The 19,099-nt window shown below is 35.0% G+C and overlaps 1 protein-coding gene across 2 annotated transcripts; it reads right to left on the reverse strand.

Moving 5' to 3' along the window:
- Positions 1-1,218: 1,218 nt before the first annotated feature.
- On the reverse strand, positions 1,219-15,379 carry tex11 (testis expressed 11). 2 transcript variants are annotated; one of them, XM_046848781.1, is made up of 29 exons: positions 14,961-15,379; positions 12,810-12,925; positions 12,219-12,303; positions 11,985-12,064; positions 11,704-11,784; positions 11,473-11,592; positions 11,262-11,342; positions 11,084-11,169; positions 9,311-9,368; positions 9,133-9,228; positions 8,391-8,472; positions 8,069-8,147; positions 7,832-7,983; positions 7,440-7,525; positions 7,203-7,340; positions 7,006-7,108; positions 6,011-6,135; positions 5,288-5,373; positions 5,121-5,174; positions 4,736-4,776; positions 4,498-4,584; positions 4,326-4,396; positions 3,535-3,651; positions 3,293-3,365; positions 3,033-3,182; positions 2,815-2,923; positions 2,601-2,721; positions 1,771-1,938; positions 1,219-1,428 (listed from the first exon to the last, which is right to left on the reverse strand). In XM_046848781.1, the coding sequence occupies exons 1-29, from the start codon at positions 14,986-14,988 to the stop codon at positions 1,357-1,359; spliced, it is 2,745 nt and encodes a 914-aa protein (XP_046704737.1). In that variant the 5' UTR covers positions 14,989-15,379; the 3' UTR covers positions 1,219-1,356. The 2 variants fall into 2 exon arrangements, with proteins under 2 accessions (XP_046704737.1, XP_046704738.1); XM_046848782.1 differs by lacking the exons at positions 4,498-4,584; positions 4,736-4,776; positions 5,121-5,174; positions 5,288-5,373; positions 6,011-6,135.
- Between the last annotated feature and the right edge of the window lie 3,720 nt (positions 15,380-19,099).

A 19,099-nucleotide genomic window follows, 5' to 3' on the forward strand; every position in this document is an offset into this window, starting at 1 on the left:
TGTGACCATCTGCCAGACATCGTCACTTAACCAGCTGTCATACTTGTGTCAAAACCAGAGTTCAGGGAATAATCGAAGGGAACAGAGCCATTTATAAACTGCTTACAGACTGTTTCAAAGGGTGTTAGCTGTAAAATGTAAATATCCCCTCACTTGTGCTTCATGCATGTGACACAGCTGGGACAAATGTTTTATAGATCACATGTCAGGTAAGTAAACTGACTTATTCTGAGATAAATTTCCATACAAATGTGTAATGTTGGTATTTCTCTAGACAAAAATCTTCAACTGCCTATCAGAACACAGTTTCTAGTCCATTGGGGATTGAATTCCCCTAACTAGAGCCTGTCTACTTGTGATATCTTGTGGAACTTGTCTCAGTGTATAAACAAAAACTGCAAAAAAAAAAAAAAAAAAAGGTAATTATATATATCCACACAAATTTATATATATATATGTATATATATATATATATGTATATATATATGTATATGTATATATATGTATATATGTATATGTATATATATATATATATATATATATATATATATATATATATATATATATATGTATATGTATATATATATGTATATATATATATATATAAAATCTCAAGAGAAGTAACCTGTAGAAGGTTATTAAAGTAAACCAGGCGCATAACTAATTCATTTATTGTACAACTGGTCCTCTGGTGTTGAGTAAAGGAACAGCTGACTGTTGATATGTCTGGTGTCAGTCAGCCATGTCAGTAAAAGCCCAAAGAATTTTCATTCATTGTATTTTTTTCTATAAAGTTTGAAGAATCCTCCATTGATTCTGAATGGCTGTGTATACTGATGAGGGTATCAGTTTTTGCTCCAGTGGAGAAGTGGTTAAATAAACTTTTATGGGTGGGGCACAAGGGTTCCTGTTTGTCTTCTTGGTTGATGATTAGTTACAAATGTGAAAGCACACATATATTGATTGTATAAGAGTCCTTTTGTAACCTCAGTAATGATCATGATGCACATGAAAACAAGTCTTCTATCCTGGTTAGGTGGAAACAAGAGATCGTCAATTCTACAATATTTTGTTTGTTTATTTTTTCCCCTTTTTTTCTTTTATTTTTTGGACTGGACAAAAGTTTATTTGTTTGGAATTAATAAAAACTTTGGTTCTGTTGAGATTTGAACATGGGCTTTTTCCATTCCCCAATTAAACAACAGTCTGTATGTAATATTAGGAGAGTATAGGATAATATAGTATGTTGCATCTGCAAATTTTCAATAAGTAAGGTAGTGAACATTTTCCAATCATATACAATTCAGTGCAGTCTTCACTTGCTACTGAATACAAAAGCTGTACCTAAATCAGTAATTACTCCTCCATTATGGTGTTCTTTTTGGCTTTGTCCAGCCTATCAAGCACCTCACTATACAGACCAGACATCTAAAAAAGAAATGACAGTTACATATTGGTCAGTATAAAATTTGTCACTGATATTAAAATCATATTATAACTATAGGTATCATGACCTTGCATGCTCGGCCCTGATGCTCACATTAAATACAGTATGATTAGCATCCGACTATTTGTTTGGTAGCTAAAATAGTTACAATTGTTGCTGTCAGTAAAAAATAAGTATTACATTGGGAAGTGTAATGCCAGCATTAATTTTCAGTAAATCCAATAAAGTTGACAAATAAATGCATATGATCCCATACCTAGGAAGAGAAAGTATGGAAGTATTGCTTTAACAGCAGCAAAGTGCATCTACCAGCAATATATTACCTGAGTCTGATAGCTGTCCTGCATAGAACCCAGGTGCTGTAAGAAGCTTATGCCTAAACCACACCACTTCTCAGCCTCAGCATACTGGGACAGACTGTAGAGCAAAATTCCTGTGTTCCATGCTCGAGTCAACAGCCATAAGATCTCCAGTTCTGGAAAGTCTTCAGACTGGAGGAAAACAGTAAAACTACATTATAAAATAACATGGGGAGAAGCAAACAATTTTAAAATCGAATGTTTCTGCTTGAGGGCATCTTTGTTTTCACCTAAGTTAGTACAGCTACCTAGAGTTCTGAACTGCCTTTAAACACTGTATCTTTGGATCAGACTAATACAAATAGGTAAAAGAATAAAGCAAAACTAGTTGTTCTAATACACTAGAAGGATTTTGATTTGTAAGGATTTTTGGCGAGTTTGTGAGCCACAATTCAATACAAATTTATTCCGATCTTCTTATGTATGATGAAACATCTTTTGAAAGAATGTTGCTATTTCCAACAGTACGGTACAGGTGGCCTATCACCTTAATAATAATAATACACAAATACACTTACATTAGCTAAAAGCAATTGAAATTTAAAGTAAAAATTTCTGTTAAATGTTTTAATTCAGTTTAACTCAACCAGTCAGTTTTTCTAAGCCAATCAAAAGAACAAGTGCTACAAAAAGTCTATTTAGCAAATTGGCAGGAAGTGAATACAACATCTGCTAGCTGAAATGTAGCTAAAAACCCATCGACTGAAACAGGAGATTCTTTATGAGATGGCGAATAATTGCTGAGCTATAGTAGTTAATGTGTGATGAGTGCTGAGTCATGCTGGCCGGCTTACTGCAGTTGAAATGATGGACAGGGCCTCCTCATAGTAACCCCACACTTCCTCTAATATATGAGGCTCCACTTCACACACACCACTGGGCAGTGACAGCTGGATCAGAGTGTGCAAGCAGTAACTGTTGAATGTGCACATAAAAACACATTTGATGTTTTAATACTTTATATATTCAATATAAAGTTAATTCCATATATGGTATCAGGGCAATTACCAGCAGCGTGTCAGATCTGCCTGTGGGGCTTGCTTGTGTAGAGATAGGGCAATCGTTAAAGCCTTCTTACACACCACAGGAAAGTGGGCTGGGGCTTTCATTGCTAAGGCTGCATATACAGAATTGGTGTAGAGCCTCATCACATTACAGCACAAACATTTGTAGCTTTCATTTAATATAGACAAAAAGATGACTTGTATCAGTAAACAATATCTTACTGGCAACTGTCTCCAAAATCTTTGTGTCAACGGTTTCAAGCTCCAGGACTGACTCAAGCACTGACTCAAGCCTGGGATCATTTAATTTGGCTCGTGCCTCAAACTCGTAAAGACACAATAAAGTTTCAGTTGGATCTCTGGCATAGTCACCTAATAATAAATAAAGGTTTGCAATGTCTGTTATATTTGAAAATTTGAGATAACACTGGAATAAACTCTATGGGTTGCAGTATCACTCGAAATGACTGAAAATTAGGTACCTAAAGCTTTTAAAACCCTCCATATTTCCCAGCAGCTCTGAATGTGCTCTAAAGCTTGGATCAGGATCTCGGTCTAAAACACAGTAGTTGAAGGTATATTTAGCATATTGCACCCTCTAGTGGATTGCTCAGAGAAAACTGACAATACACATTCACTTCAAACACACATGTGGCTAAAAAAAATACTTAAATGTTTTAATATTTAAAGAAAAATAGTTCTGAATGGTATATGTTGCATCTGCCTGTTGTTCAGTTTGAGAAGTCATGCAGCAGATTTCCAGACAAGCAGCAGCAGCCATCAGCAAACACGTCTTCTGTCCCATCATCACGCCTCTATCTTGAACACATAGCTGTGACAGCTGACCACAAATGAAACCAAAGAAACCAGGATCCAGAACAGAAAATGTCAAATTAAGGTTTCATATTAAAATATATATTTGTATCAGAAACGACTCCTCCAAATCATAAAGAAATACATTTTCCCCTAAATGAATGAACTTGGAGGGATTGTTTTTAATTTTCTAACCTACACAAAATTGATATGATCTGTACCCTACTGTTTAACATTTCCACAGTTGAGCAATATAATTTAAAATAATATAAATTAGATGTATTTCATTTATTGTTGTCCTTGTGTACACCAGCATTGACACCTAAAAAATACACTGGGCCTCATTTATCACACTGAATGCAAACTGATTTATGCATAAATTGTTCAATTGTACAATTGTTTACACAAATAACAGCATGGCAACCCGAGTTTGCAATGAAAAATCAGGCTGATTTTGATTAAAATTTCAGTATATTAAAATTTGAATTTAATTATATTAATAACATTTTTCTCAAGAGATAAAAACTTGTTTGCAAGCAAGTTCCATTTACCAAATATCGATGAATGGAGTATTTATTTAATGTTTGGAAAGGACATAGTAAATCTTATCTTATTAATTTAAAAATTAATAAACCTTAAACAAAAAAACTATTGTTTATCATCTTCACTCTAAAGCAAATGTTATGCATGCTCTGAATTTACCTGGTAGCACAGAAGAAAGTAATCCTTCATTCGAACAGAGCTGCTCTCACACTGCAATGCTGCATTCCATGCTGACAAAGCAAAAGCAGTGTTTAAAGTACGTAATTATGGCACTCACAGTATATCAAACTTAATATAATCACACATGACAGATTAAAAAGTGTAATTAAACCTATCCTTCTAAACCAGTTGGCTTCATCAGAGCAAATGTCCCCTCCTTGGCCAGGTTCTTTTTTGAGTCGAGACACATTTTTAAGTGCTGTTCAAACACACACATGGAACATATTTGGCTAATTTTTGCACAGATACTTTATCAGGTGACAGAAGAATCCAATACAAAGTGATATCAATACTCAAAGGATTAAATAAAAAAATATATATTTCTATTTATCCAATGTTATCACACCTACCCATCTTTAGATACAACAAAAGTGCATCTTGACTGTCATTCCTATAGCAGTTGAAAGAATAACTTTGTCAAAATCAACATTTTTCTACGTTTTATAAATATATATATATATATATATATATATATATATATATATATATATATATACACACACACACACACACACACACACACACACAAACACACCCGACTACCAGAATAGCTGATATAAAAATTTGACTCTTAAGAAATATGTCCTAAACTGTCAAATTTGTTCAGATTCCAACACATCGATTACAAAAAGGGCTGTTACTGCCTAAAATATCCCCTTCACAGAAGTCATTGTAGTTTTAATGCTATAACTGTTCAGTGCTTGAGTGTGTGTTTGTGTATTATGCCCTACTAACCTATTTTCATTGTGTGCATTTTCCAATGTTGACAGGACAAGTCGGATTAAACACCTAAATAAAATTATTTGTCAGTAGAATTTGCTGAGGGGTTGTTTACTACACTACAAGTACATAGTTTTCACAGCCTAGCATTTACAAAACAGAGGTAATTTTTCTCTACAGACCTGAGAGCAGTAATCACTTGGACTACATCATCTGAGAGTTTACAAAAAAGTTCCAGTGCTTTCATCGCTGTGTCCTGCTGTTTATTCTGTCAGAAACAAAACTACACTATATGAAAGTATGTGGACACCTGACCATCACATCCACATGTGGGTCTTCCTTAAATTGGAAGAACACAGAACGTCTTTGTATTCCATGATACAATTCAAATTCACTGGAAGGTATTCAAACCTGTTTTAACATGGCAATACCCCTGTGTACAAAACAAGTTCAATAAACAAGTTTTGCTCAAGTTGTTAAAGAAGAACCTGACTGAACTACACCGTGCCCTGACCTTGACCCCACTGAACCCTTCTTTGTTGAACTGGAACACAAACTACATGCCAGGACTTCTCACTTAACATTAGTTCCTGACCTCAATAATGCTCTAGTGGCTCAATAAGCAAACCCACTAATCTTTTTAAAAGAAAAAATCTAAAGAAAAATCTTTCCAGCTGAGCAAATACTATTATAACAGCAAAGGACTGGACTAAATTTGGAATGGGGTGTTCAACAGAACAAAGTTGGTGTGTTAGTCAGGCATTTACAAACTTCTGACCATACAGTGTATTTAGGATACCCTGGAATAATACAATTATTACAATGCTATAATTATAGTTGACTGGTAAAAATATTACTTCTTATTAATAATAGGTAAAATACTTATATGCTATGTTATCACTGACATCCAGAGCAATCTGAGCAGCCAAGCTGAGAAGGTTTGCTGCTGCATTCTCAGTGGCAAGAAGCTTATCCTCATTGGACACAGGCATCTGGGCTAGCACACCAATATCTTCTATAGCCTTAGCAGCTAAGGAGCAAAATCATTCATAAAGTTCAGATATATTCTCCAAAGGTCAAAAGAGGTTACTGTTAATGGAAAAAAACATAAATTAAACATTGTGTTTATAACATTTCTATTCCTAGCTTTATTTTCTTTTGAGAATTTTCAGAATAAAAGATAACCTTGAAGGTTTTACAGTTGGTCATGTTACACACATTTAGTACACACCAATCAGCCATAACATTAAAGCTACTGAAAAAAGTTAATATTGGCTAGGATAAGATGTCAGAACATAGAGTGCGGCATGGCTTGCTGTGTAAAGCGCTGCATAGACTTTGACATCACGTAAATGGCCAGGTGCATTTGGTGAAAACCTTGGGTCCTGAAATTCATGTGGAAGTTATTCTGATACATACAACCTACCTAAACATTGCTGCAGACCAAGTACACCTTTTCATGGCATTCATGGTATCCCCTAAGGACATTAACCTCATTCAGTAGTATATTGCACCCTGCCACGAAGCAGATATGTTTAAGAATGTTTTGAGGAATATGACAAAATATTCAAGGTAATGACTTTGCCTCCCAATTCCCCAGATCTCTTTCTGTTTAAACATCTGAGGAATGTACTGGACAAACAAGTCCAAACCATTTAAGACCCCACCTTACAACTTAGACAACTTGAAGGATCTGCTGAAGAGCACAGAAGGCATGCAATGTTTATTCCTAGAAAAGTCAGAACTGCAGAAGTGGCACCTATTCAATATTGGGTGGGTGGTTTTAATGTTATGGCAGATCACTTCAAACACACACACACACACACACACACACACACACACACACACACACACACACACACACACACACACACACAAATCTTGTATAAATGCTACAAACCCTTCTTTGTATTGTTCTCCAGAATTGCAATCTTGTAGACACTAAAGTGTGTGAAGATGCTGTTTGGATCACATTTAAGTGCCTCTGAAATCGCGTCCTTGGCCTACAACAAATACTAAACATTATTCCCTTTTGGTATAAAAATCATAGTTGTGCATATCAGTTTGTTTGTGCATGTATTCTTGTATATAAATTACCTTGTCTAGTTGCTGCAAATAAAGGAAACAGGAAGCTCTATTTCTTTGCAGTTTGGCCAGGTTCTGATCCAACTCACCTGCCTTGTAAAAACTTAATGAATAGTTGTACCACTGCAGAGCCTCATAATAGTTTTTGGCCTGGGCAGTAATAAAAAGTATTGTAGTATAATTATTATTATAATGATGTATTTTAAGACATTTAGTAATATCTGTAAAATAAGGGGCTACTAAAAGCACCTCAATGCTTTTAGCAGCTTTATCCCACAGTAAAAGGTGGAGAGAGATAAGATTGTGTGGTGATAACTTCCTTCCTTTGTAATGACCTAAAATAAAATCAGACCATAATAGAGAAGGGACATGTCAACACAGTAACATTCAGTATTTTCAAGCCATAAGTTTAGTGTCAACCCTATAGGAATCTTTTATTTGTCACATACATTACACCACAATAAATAAAACTTTTCTTCTCATATCTCAGCTTGTTAAAGTCAGAACAAAGGGTCAGCCATGATCAAGCACTCATGAAACAGAGAGGGTTAAGGGCCTTGCACAATGACCCAACATTTGTAGCTTGGTAGTGCTGGGACCTTTAATCATTAACTATAGTACATAATGACAAGGCAATGTACCTGTAATTGCATCCTCAATTTTCTGTTTGCATAGCAGTTCTCTGCCTTTTAGCATCAGCAACTCAATATGCAACAAAAGTGCAGAGCCCAGCTCAGGAGAGGATTCAAAATGTTGGCAAATCATGTTCAGAAATTCAAAGGCCAATGTTTCTCTGTAGAAATCAGTTTAAGATTGACACAATGGCTAACAATAAATAATCAATTTGAAAAGAAACATTTTAAATTAAATGTTGTTACCTATCCTCTGCTATCAGCAGTTTGGCTGTGCTAAGACACACATCTAGCTGAACCTCAGAGTCAAGTAATTCTTTGAGTTCTACCAAACAGACACAGAAAATATAAAGGTATTGTTAATGCAAGAGTTATGGCAACAATTAATCCTGGTTCATTCAAGAAAGTAAGTTAAAATATTTAAAGTTTTGTTTGAGAAGATTAAGCTTTAAAAAATTGAGAACGCAAGCTCTGCTACTAAAGTGAGACTTTCATAACTATTGGCCTATTTAACTGGTTACAGTACTTCTCAAATACAAAGTTAATTAGTTAGAGTCCTCTTACTCACCAGATTTTACAACTTCATCTGTTGTTCCACTTTTTAGCAAAATGCGGATCTTAAGATAAATACCCTGTGGTTGTAAGCATTCCTATTTAATGAGAGAACTTATTATAGTATAATGGACATCTGTCCTTTTATGCACTAATAAAAAAGAACAATATAACCAGAATTTTTTTAAATCCACTGATCAATAATGTTACAGACAGGCCCCTTTAATTACTGGTCAGAAACATGAGAATTTTAGAGACTTCAGTGCTAAATCAGTGCAAAACAGATACTAAAATACTATCTGCTGCAAAAAATAAAAATCATAATTAAAAAATGTATTTAAGATATATTTGGAAGCTGCTATTTCAGAATTAAAAAGACCATTGACCTTGAAGTGGATTGAATTTAATTGTTTACAGTCATAAACTGGTACCTTAATAAGTACCTTGTGATAGGAAAATAGAGCAAGTGAATCAGGTGAGCTGCAGCAGTTTCAGTTGATGTACTAGTCTGTTTTTTGGCAAAGATCTTTGTTTTCTGCACCTACTGTCAAGAGCTTGGGGCTAGCTAAAAGAATAGGACTAAGTATGCATGGGGATAAATTTGTTTCTTTGCAGCTATGCTTGTGTTTGAGTAAGAAGCTTGAAAATCTAAAAGCATCTCATAGTAGATGTGTTCTTTTTTTAGCACAGGAGAATTCAGTAACTTTAATCCAGTGCACAAGTCTGTATTAACAAAGCTTGAACATTAAGTAAAATACCTCATTTGCCCGGCACACAGCATAAAGAGCTTTATCCTGATACTTCTGACAGTCTAACTCCAAATAAACTTTAGCAAGTAGCCTCAGGACTTTGGCCTAAAAATAAAATGCAACAGAGGGTAACATTTTCAAAAAAACTAACAGAACTGTCAACCAAAGGGTCTTTACAAAAGCTTACTTGCATTTCTGGCCCTTGAGAGTACTTTGGATTCATCTTCCCTATATCATAACTTTGACTGGAAATCAAAATAAAGTGAATGATTATTTGAAAAGCATATGTATAAATCGAAAGCTAAAGGAAGTCAAAGTTATATCACCACCAACTGACAATAAAATAAACCATCTAATCTAATCTAATCTAATCTAATCTAATCAATGGTGGATGAAGTACACAAACCATGTAGTTGAATAAAAGTACATATACAGTGGGTAAAATCATGTAAAAGTGCTCCATTTAAACATTCAATTGAGTAAAAGAACACCAAAAGTATCCAAGCACTATGATTTATTATGGCTATAATGTCCTATTATAATTTTAATCATAAGACTGTTGCTAAATGAACTAAGTTTATGTGAAAATACTCTAATGTTACTTTCATAAATAGTCAAACACTATTTAATATTTATTAAATTATCATGAGCCCAAAACCTTCTTTTTAACTACTTCAACAAAACTGTGCAAATAAGGCTGCGGTTGTTATAGTCAGTTTATTCATAATTTATTCCTTTCTAAATGTTCTGCATGATTGTGAACTGACGCTGAACTGTATGTTCATGATAAGTAGATATCACCAAGCGGCGATGGCGGTTCAAGCTTAAATGAAGCCCTAGGTGAACCACACCACGCCCCAACATCTCCCCCATTGATTAGTTTCAGCTTTGAAAAGCTCCTCTTTGCTTCAGCTACTGTCACTGGATGAGTAAGACATATTCTCAGAGCAATCCACAAATTTAGATACATTTCTGAGAGCTTTATTTCATGTAAAATATTTATTGCACAATTAAATACACTTCATTTTGCTAAATTTACCAAACTCTCAGAAACAAGAACCAAACAACTCCTTGTCTAAGTGTAGCCATAATATACATAAATCATCTATATCCTTATAATATACAGTATGTCTTGTAAAATAGCCTTTTAAGTTGCACTGGAGATTCCTCCTTACTGATCTCAGTTCCGGAACCATACCATACAATCACAGAAAACCTTTATGACATCACCTCAGTTAAAGGTAAACAAATCAACAAGTGCTAGTTTAACTACAATCCAACTAGACTAGTTAGGTTAAAATTGTTTTGTTGCAAGCTACACACATTATGATAAACTACATACTATATATTATATTGTTATGCAAACTAAATATTGTTGCATAGCAGACATCACAGCGCAACCTAAGTGATATACCGTTATTAGCCTATTTCGTTAAATGCATTAGCGTTTACTAGCCTCATAACGAGATGAGCTGCATACACACCTTCAGATTTTGCACGTTTCCCCCCTACTTTTTCTGAATTAGGCTCCTCAGTGTTTAGACCTTTTTTTTTGCGATCCATAATTTTTATTTGGATTAAGCTCTCCTTACTCACGTGATGTCACCCAACTCCCACTTATTCTTTCTGTATGAGGAAGGGAACTTCTCCGGGCGGTGAGTCCCGACCAGTTTCATCGACCATGACATGAGATAAAATTGACGCGACCGTGCAAATGAACGGTTAAAAAAGCAATCAAAACAAGTTCAAAACAGAGAGCGGGCTCTAACCTGATTGGTGGCTTGCTGCGTGTTTGACCAGTTAAGTTTTTATCCACTCAAAAACAAAAAGGATTTTTATATGTATAAATTTAGTAATTATATATATTATAATAAAAGTTTATGTAACATAACCAATACTACTTATATACTCACAAACATTATTCCTTAATGTAGTAAGAGTACTAAGAGTACAGTCTTACCTGAGCCACAATGAACTGTCCTCAAGCTTCTTTTTATTGTATGCATCCACCCCAAATTTATAGCAAATTATGGACAGATATGCAGTCTATAAAAAAATTCCCCAAATACAACATTAAACCAAATACAGCAAAAAAACAAACAAGGCAATACATATAGTATTATTTTACCACAACACACCTCCTTGGGAAGTCTAAGAAGCATTTCTTTACATCGGTCTACACAGGAAACAGCCTCCAGTTGGTTCTCCTGGGCAAGTGCCTAAAATGACCAGACAACACCATGATGTTTGGTAATTCCCGTCTCCAGCACATTAATGATTTGTGAAATTATCACTATTTTATTTTATGCATAGTGCACATTAAATTTATTAAAAGTGCTTCTTGCTCACTGATTCAGCTTTATAAGAAAGAATCCGCAGCAGCTCCTTCTCAGCATCTGCTTTTGGAAGGTTCATATCAGCACCTTCGTCTCTTTGTGACATCAATCTGCAATAAAGAATCTCCAGGCTCTGAAAAATAACACAAAACATGAAATCACATCTACACAGCTGCATTTGTATCCCTTATGCATAGTGCATTTTTTACACTGAAAACATGCATTACTCCAAAATGACACTTACAGTTACAGCCTGACTGAAGAAAACATCAGCAAGCTTAGGATTTTTACAGTCAAGCCATGTTCTTCCAGTTTTACTAGCCATCTAAGAAACAAAGATAACAAAATTTAATAACAAAATATATCATATGAAATCTGTAAATAGATGTAAATGTGCACAAATAGTATATTAGAATCAGCAGAAATAAAACAATAAAACAAGTTATGGGACAAAAATAAACAAATATATATTTAATGGCAAATAGAGGTTCCCACGACTCTGTAACAAAATGTTGATGAACAAACCAAAATCTGCTTGCGAATGGTATTTTCTGATGGGTTCTCAGGTTCACATAAATACAGAAGTCGGCAAGCTATATGACGCACTGAAACATAAGAATACACATATTTTACAACTGTGCAATACAAAAGTTTTTTTTAAAACAATAAATTGCATGGGGAGCATGGCCTATTTTTGCACATTTGCTTGTACATATTTATGCAACAAATATTTAGCAATTCACAATACAGTAATTAAACCTTTGGCTCTTTGTTCCTCACTGATGGCTAAACCAACATTTTTAGTCACAGCCCAGTTCCATAATTGAAGAACATATTCTTCAACCTACAAAAAGAAAACACAAATTTTAAAGATTGTGTCTTGTGTCTTGTTGTCAAAAATAAACCAAATACAATCCATATCCATTTTAACAACCAGATGATTGAGGAGGGCATCTTAAATTTTAACAAATCTGTCATAATTCACTTTTGCATAAAATAAACAAAAATAATCAAACTCCACAAAATACACAAAACAATGCACAGTCCTGGCTTTTAGCACTTTATTTCACAATTACTCTTTAGAGGACTTTATCTCACAATTACAGCCTAAGAGACTTGGTTTGAATTGGAAAATAGACCTAAAGATAAAACAATCAGGAGTAATGTTGTCAGACAAAACCTACTTTCTCTTAGTGATACATTCATATAAATTTTATTGACAGGAAGTGCAATAGGATTTTTTTAACTTGCTAAACAAAAAAAAAGGTTTGAATACTACTTATCCATTTTATCTGGATAATTCTATTGAATACAGCAAAGTAACAAAATATGCATGAAATATGTATTTACCTGTGAATCCTGAATTTTAGCGCGTTGTTCAGAGGATCCAACTTTATCAAATAGCTGCTCGATAAATTCACTCACGCTCTCATTACTTTGGCTATGCAGGAGCTTCGCTAATAGATCTAAAAGTAAAATGTATTGTTTAGCGTTCAAAAAAAAAAGTGCAAAATAAAAAAGTTTCTGAAATAGTAAAATGGACATAAAGATTAATTGACTCAGTTGCAGACTCTTTTTGAACTCCTTACTAGTTTGCATTCAGTGAGCACACACTGCTTCAACATCAACAAACAGCATTAATTGAACTTCTAACGTTAAATAGAACTTTTGAAAAACTTTCCATCTTTTCTGTAAACATACTCTAGATCCTAACAAATTGCAAGCGGATCCCATAGGTTTTAATGCAAGAGGTTTTACATGTAATTTTACAGGATTTTAAATAGGCTTTGGATCTGGGCTCTGAGCAGGCCATTACAAAACATTCCTCTTTTTTTTTCTAAAGCCATTCCTTTATTGGTTCAATTTGTTCTTAGATGAAATTTTATTTGAAGTTAAATAAAAAGTTAAATATTGCTTTCCTTTTGATTCATGTTATGAATTATATATACATATGCACATATGCTCTAAACATGGGTCAAAGCTTCCTCAAATATACAGGCAATTTCCCACCAGGCATTTATAGGTCAAAGTTTCGGCATAAAAGGTTGCACACACACATGTTGTTTTTAAATGAGACCCATTATAAACGCTCTCAAACCTACATCCAGAAACCAACATCTTTCTGAAGCAGAACATTCGATGTAGAAATCCTTGTTTTGAATCAAGGGATCTTTTCTTTCAATGTCTCATTGTTTATGGGAGAATAAATTTCTAGGAACACAGCCTAACCCATGTAATCACTGCCTGTGGAGCAATGTGTTTGCCTGTGAAGTCCTGCCCAACCTAATAAGGTAAATGGAAGAAGGTGCTTTGAGTGAGCTAAAAGTGTGATTTTATGTAGGGCTTAAATGACATTGTGAAAACCTCCCTAAAAATATCCCAAAATAAAAAAACATCATGTACCCTAATTTGCAATTTCAGACACTAATGGTTATATAAAAATACGATTATAAATGTATAAGTAATGTGCAAATTATTCCAAAAGTCATCTAACTCCTAGCTACTGGAGAAGTGGTTTTCATCGTGATATTTATTGTAATTAATAAATAATTTAAGGCAGATAAGTATCAGACATGTGCAGTCAGGAGAGGGTTAGGGTTACATTTTAATTCAAAATAAATGTGATGAAATGTGAAATTATATATATATTTTTGAATAAACATCATTAATCTTTGTTTAAAAATTGATTCTGGACATTTTTATTGTGAAAAAAGCCAATTTGCAGAGTGCAATGAGGTGACGAAGCTCTGCATCACCTCAGATTGCACAATCACATTCACACTGACCTAAATTTAGGAATAAGTAAGTGTATTTGTGTGAATATCACCAATACACTGATTATTGCATGTTACGTCCCATTGGATGTTCGTGTGTGTCATCGCCTTCTATAATCTGCGTAATTTATTTAACATGGTTATAAAATATATTTAAGCGTGTTGCTCTTAATAAAACTGCAATAAAAAGTACCATGAGTCAGCATTACCCCTGCCGCATAGGGGCGTGCAAGAGCCCAAGTACTGATAACATTGCCTTATCAAAATAAGTTATGGGGAATTTAATAATTAAATCTCATTGGTGTTCATATATGTATAAATTTGGCTGTTTAGTGCCTCACCCACCCTGTACCTCACTGTACCTCACAGATAGGTATAGTACAGGAGTGGTAAGTAAACTGATTTACCTATATAAGTTGACCCTTTTTCTGTAGCATAAATAGAAATGATAATAAATATAAAATATTTAAAAAATAATAATAAATTAAAGTAGAAAATATGTCTACATTACGTATCAAGTTCGACTGATGATGGAGTGTAACATGGATATTGTTAGGCCTTAAAATGAACACATTTAATTTAACATGTGAAAATGTTAAGTTTAAAGCTGTTAAGATATTTATCGTCTGAGTGGTGTGTGTGAGATAAATGTTATATGTAGACATGTACTACACGAACACTAGCAAAACATGCTAAAAATCTGTCTTTTTGGAGTATGGATACTGACCTTTCACTGTAATGGAAAACAACTCCATGTTTATTAAGAGACGAAAACGTTTGAGTTTGGTGATATTATAGTAGAATATATATATATATATATATATATAACCGACTATTACGTAGTAACTGTATGTTCTGCTTCTCCACAGATGTCGGTACAAACGCGTTCTTCAGCCTGGATTCGCCCAACAAACCGCGTCTCGCGTACAAGGAGGTGTTTTCGGCGCGAAACTGATCTGAGGCGCGCGAGCAGTAGAACTGAAGACAAACGAGAAAAGTCACGTGTCACGGGAAATTTTAGGATGTTTCTTTCTATGATTCTGATGATTCGGTCGATTTACATAGTTCGCCTCTAAATCCCGTCAAGGCGCAATGACGTACAAGAGCCGAGAGCTCTGGGATTGCGGATTGCGTAATCCAATTCAAAATGACATGGGCGCGTGAAATAAGCGCGTGATCGGGACTATTTGTGTGAATACAGTCGTCGTCGTCGCGTATTTTGGACACGCCCCCGCAGCCCCTATGGTACCTTAGTAAATTAATCTAAACATTAAATCACCTTAATACTACAGAAGCGCATTGCATTCACAAAGAAAAAAATCACAGAAAGGAACTCATAATTATGACTTGGTATTTCATAATTACGACTTAATATCTCATAATTATCAGATCAGGATCTCATAATTATGAGATACTAAATCGTGATTATGAGATAGTAAGTCATAATTATGAGATCCTTTTTGTGATTTTTTTTCTTTGTGAATGCAATGCGCTTCCATATAATACATAAATGTGTTTTAAATATTTTTTAATGAAATTTGTTATTGAAAACAGAGTTTTAAATATTATCCCTAACGTTCCTGAATTTTAAGATAATCCGCAACTTGCTGTTATTTAGGTTCCAAATGAGAACCCGCGAATTTTCCAAGCCGCGAATTCTGAACCGTGAAATTTTAGCAATTGGCAAAAATGGAAAAGCACACAAAACTGCCTGTAGCTTAAACTGCTAACAAAAGTAATGATTTATGGGGTGATACTGTAAGAAGGCACAGGATTGGTTAAGAGTGCATGTGTAAGCAGACAGAATTGGGTGAGAATTTCTCTAAAGCAGAGATGCCCAGGATAGGGTCCGGTGGTCACAATTGATTTGGCCCACTATGTCATATGAGAAGATAGCATTACACAGATATTTATATTTAATTAAAAAAAATTTGCCTGCAAAAGTTTTGATAGTTAGCATTGAGCTGACTTTTGGTCTGATGAAACTGAATAAGTGTAAACTGAGAAGCAAACTAATTGACTCTCACTTACATAATGTCCAGACTTTGTTAGTAGGTCAGCTGAAGCTCTAGTTGGTGAATTTTTGGAAAAACATTGTATTGCTTATAAATTATAGCCATTGAACTGTATTGTACTTGTAATTAGATTTTTATTTTTTTATTGTGCTATAAGTTCAAATTCAACTAGAAAACTCTGAAAATAATTATTTTAATTTTGAAACAAGATTATAAAATCATAAATAAGCGGAACCATGGATTTATTTTGAACATAATACAATTTAATACAGTTTACAGTTTTGCCCCTTCATAAGAAAATGTTTAAGCATGTCTGCTCAAGAAAGAAAAGAGCTCACTTTAAAAAGAGTTTATGTTATAAAGCAGTTTTCATTAATTAATATGTTGCTCAAAGACACATAAGCATCATGCAGAGATTGGAAGTAATGAAATACAAATACCTCTTTACTTCACAACATTTGACTTTTACTCATGACATTTTTTTGCACAAATATCTGTACTCTATACTTCTTACATTTTCAAATCAGGCTTATTACTTTAGTTTTAATCTATTTGGTGTCATGATCAATATTTTTTCATATTGTTCAGACCATCAACCTATTTCTTGTCATTGCATGGCTTTTTCAACCTCACACAGGTATATCATGTCCTGACTATCATGTACCACATATGTAGGCTAGCCTACAAAGCTAACAACAAGCACGGCAGAAAGCAACAAGAAGTATGGCTGACGTAAATGAGACAGAGGGAGTCAGCAAGTCACCTGATCTCCTGATCATCATTATCTTTGCTCTTCTTGGGTTCTCTATGGTCGTTGGTCAGCCTGGATACGTTCATTGGATAACAAAATTTGTATTACTTTTGTATTAATATATTAATATGATGTGAGGTCCAGTTGTGACACTAAAACAGGCAGTAGTAATGGCTAATTTTTACTTAAATACATGTCAGAGCCCAGACCTTTCTACTTTAACTTAGGTGAAAAAAGTATAGTCCGCACTTCAACTTTTACCAGAGTATTTCAAAACACGAGTATCTGTACATCTACTTGAGTGTAGGATGTGTGCACTTTTGCTGTTTTTGAAAGTGAATAATAATAAGAAGGACAAGAATAAGAAGAACACTGATCAGGAATCGACCAGGAATACTTATGAAGTATACATATAACTTATAATTATACATTTATTTCACTTCAATTGTTTCATCAAATTATGTATCCGAACAAGCAGTCTTCTATTTGAACGTCATTTAAATTTTGGACCTTGGGAAAATGTCTTCTGGAGTTCACCGCCCTCATGAAACTGGTTGAAAAATACCAATGTGAACAAACAACAATTACAATTTAGAGTCACCGATCCACATATTGGCAGAGTTTTGGGAGGTGGGAGAAACCAAGATCCCAGAGGAAACCACACAGGCACAGTTTCCTATGGGAAAGGTGGAAATTGTTGATTTTTTTCACAGCAAACTCTGTGAATTGTCTAGAAAGAGAGCTGCAATCTTACTTTTGGCCAGAAGATGGCATTTTATACAAAATGTTGTGGGAGCTCCAATGTTTTTATTATTTGTTGTTAACCAACTGATTGCAATAAACGATAAACTAATGAGTTAAAACTAAACATATAACTTGTTTGGTTGTTTGCTATGTAGTTTGGTTGGTTGTTTCTTACTTGTTTCCTATATACTTGGATTTTGACTTTATTAACTGCTATATAAATACTGTTGCTGCCTTGTGAATGTTGATAGAGAAGAGAAGGTCAGAAGAGTTGCATTGTCTGTGGATTCGTAGAAAGCATACGACAGGGTGCCAAGAGAGGAGTTGTGGTATTGTATGAGGAAGTCATGTGTGTCAAAGAAGTATGTGAGGGTGGTGCAGGACATGAATGAGGACAGTGTGACAGCAGTAAAGTGTGCAGTAGGAACGACAGACTGGTTCAAGATGGAAGTTGGACTACATCAAGGATCGGCACTGAGCCCTTTCCTGTTTGCAGTGGTGATGGACAGGTTAACGGACGAGGTCAGACAGGAGTGTCAGTGGACTATGATGTTTGTGATGATATTGTTATTTGTGCTGAGAGTAGGGAGAGTAGGGTTGAGAAGAGCCTGGAGAGGTGGAGGTACATGCATGAAGGAATTGAAAGTCAGTAGGAGTAAGACAGAGTACATGTGTGTGAATGAGAGGGAGGGCAGTGGAGTGGTGCGGTTGCTGGGAGAAGAGGTGGTGAAGGTGGAGGAGTTTAGGCACCTGAGGTCAACAGTGCAAAGTAATGGAAAGTGTGTTAGAGAAGTAAAGAGTGCAGGCAGGGTTTAGTGGGTGGAAAAGAGTGATAGCAGGAATGATTTGTGATAAAAGAGTATCTGCAAGAGTGAAAGGAAAAGGTTATAGGACTGTGGTGAGACCTGCGATGGTTTAGAGACAGTGGCATTGAGTAAAATACAGGAGGTGGAGCTGGAGGTAACTGAGCTGGAGATGTTGAGTTTTTCATTGGGTGGGACGGCGATAGACAGAATTAGAAACGAGTCTATTAGAGGGACCGCGCATGTAGGAGGTTTTGGAGACAAAGTGAGGGAGGTGCGATTGAGATAGTTTAGACATAGGCAGAGAAGGGACATGTGGTATATATCGTTAGAAGAATGCTCAGGATGAAGCCACCTGGAAGAAGGAAAAGAAGAAGTGAAGGAGGAGGTTTGTGGATGTGGTGAAGGTGAGGGAAGACATGCAGGTAGTTGGTTTGAAAGATGTAGAGTACAGGGGAGTATGGAAATGGATGATCAGCTGTGGCAACCCCTGATGGGAGAAGCCAAAAGAAGAAGAAGAAAAGGAAGAAGATATGGATACTGTTGCTGTTTG

Source organism: Silurus meridionalis, chromosome 5 (assembly GCF_014805685.1).
Source record: "Silurus meridionalis isolate SWU-2019-XX chromosome 5, ASM1480568v1, whole genome shotgun sequence".
Classification (NCBI taxonomy): Eukaryota; Metazoa; Chordata; class Actinopteri; order Siluriformes; family Siluridae; genus Silurus; species Silurus meridionalis.

Coding starts and splice junctions, on each gene's coding strand:
- tex11 (XM_046848781.1), bottom strand. CDS start 14,988: ATGGAGTTGTTTTCCATTACAGTGAAAG. Junction 12,304..12,809: donor CTAAAATTCAGGATTCACAG/GTAAATACATAT, acceptor TTCTTTTTGTAG/GTTGAAGAATATGTTCTTCA. Junction 9,369..11,083: donor GACAGTTCATTGTGGCTCAG/GTAAGACTGTAC, acceptor TTTGATTTCCAG/TCAAAGTTATGATATAGGGA.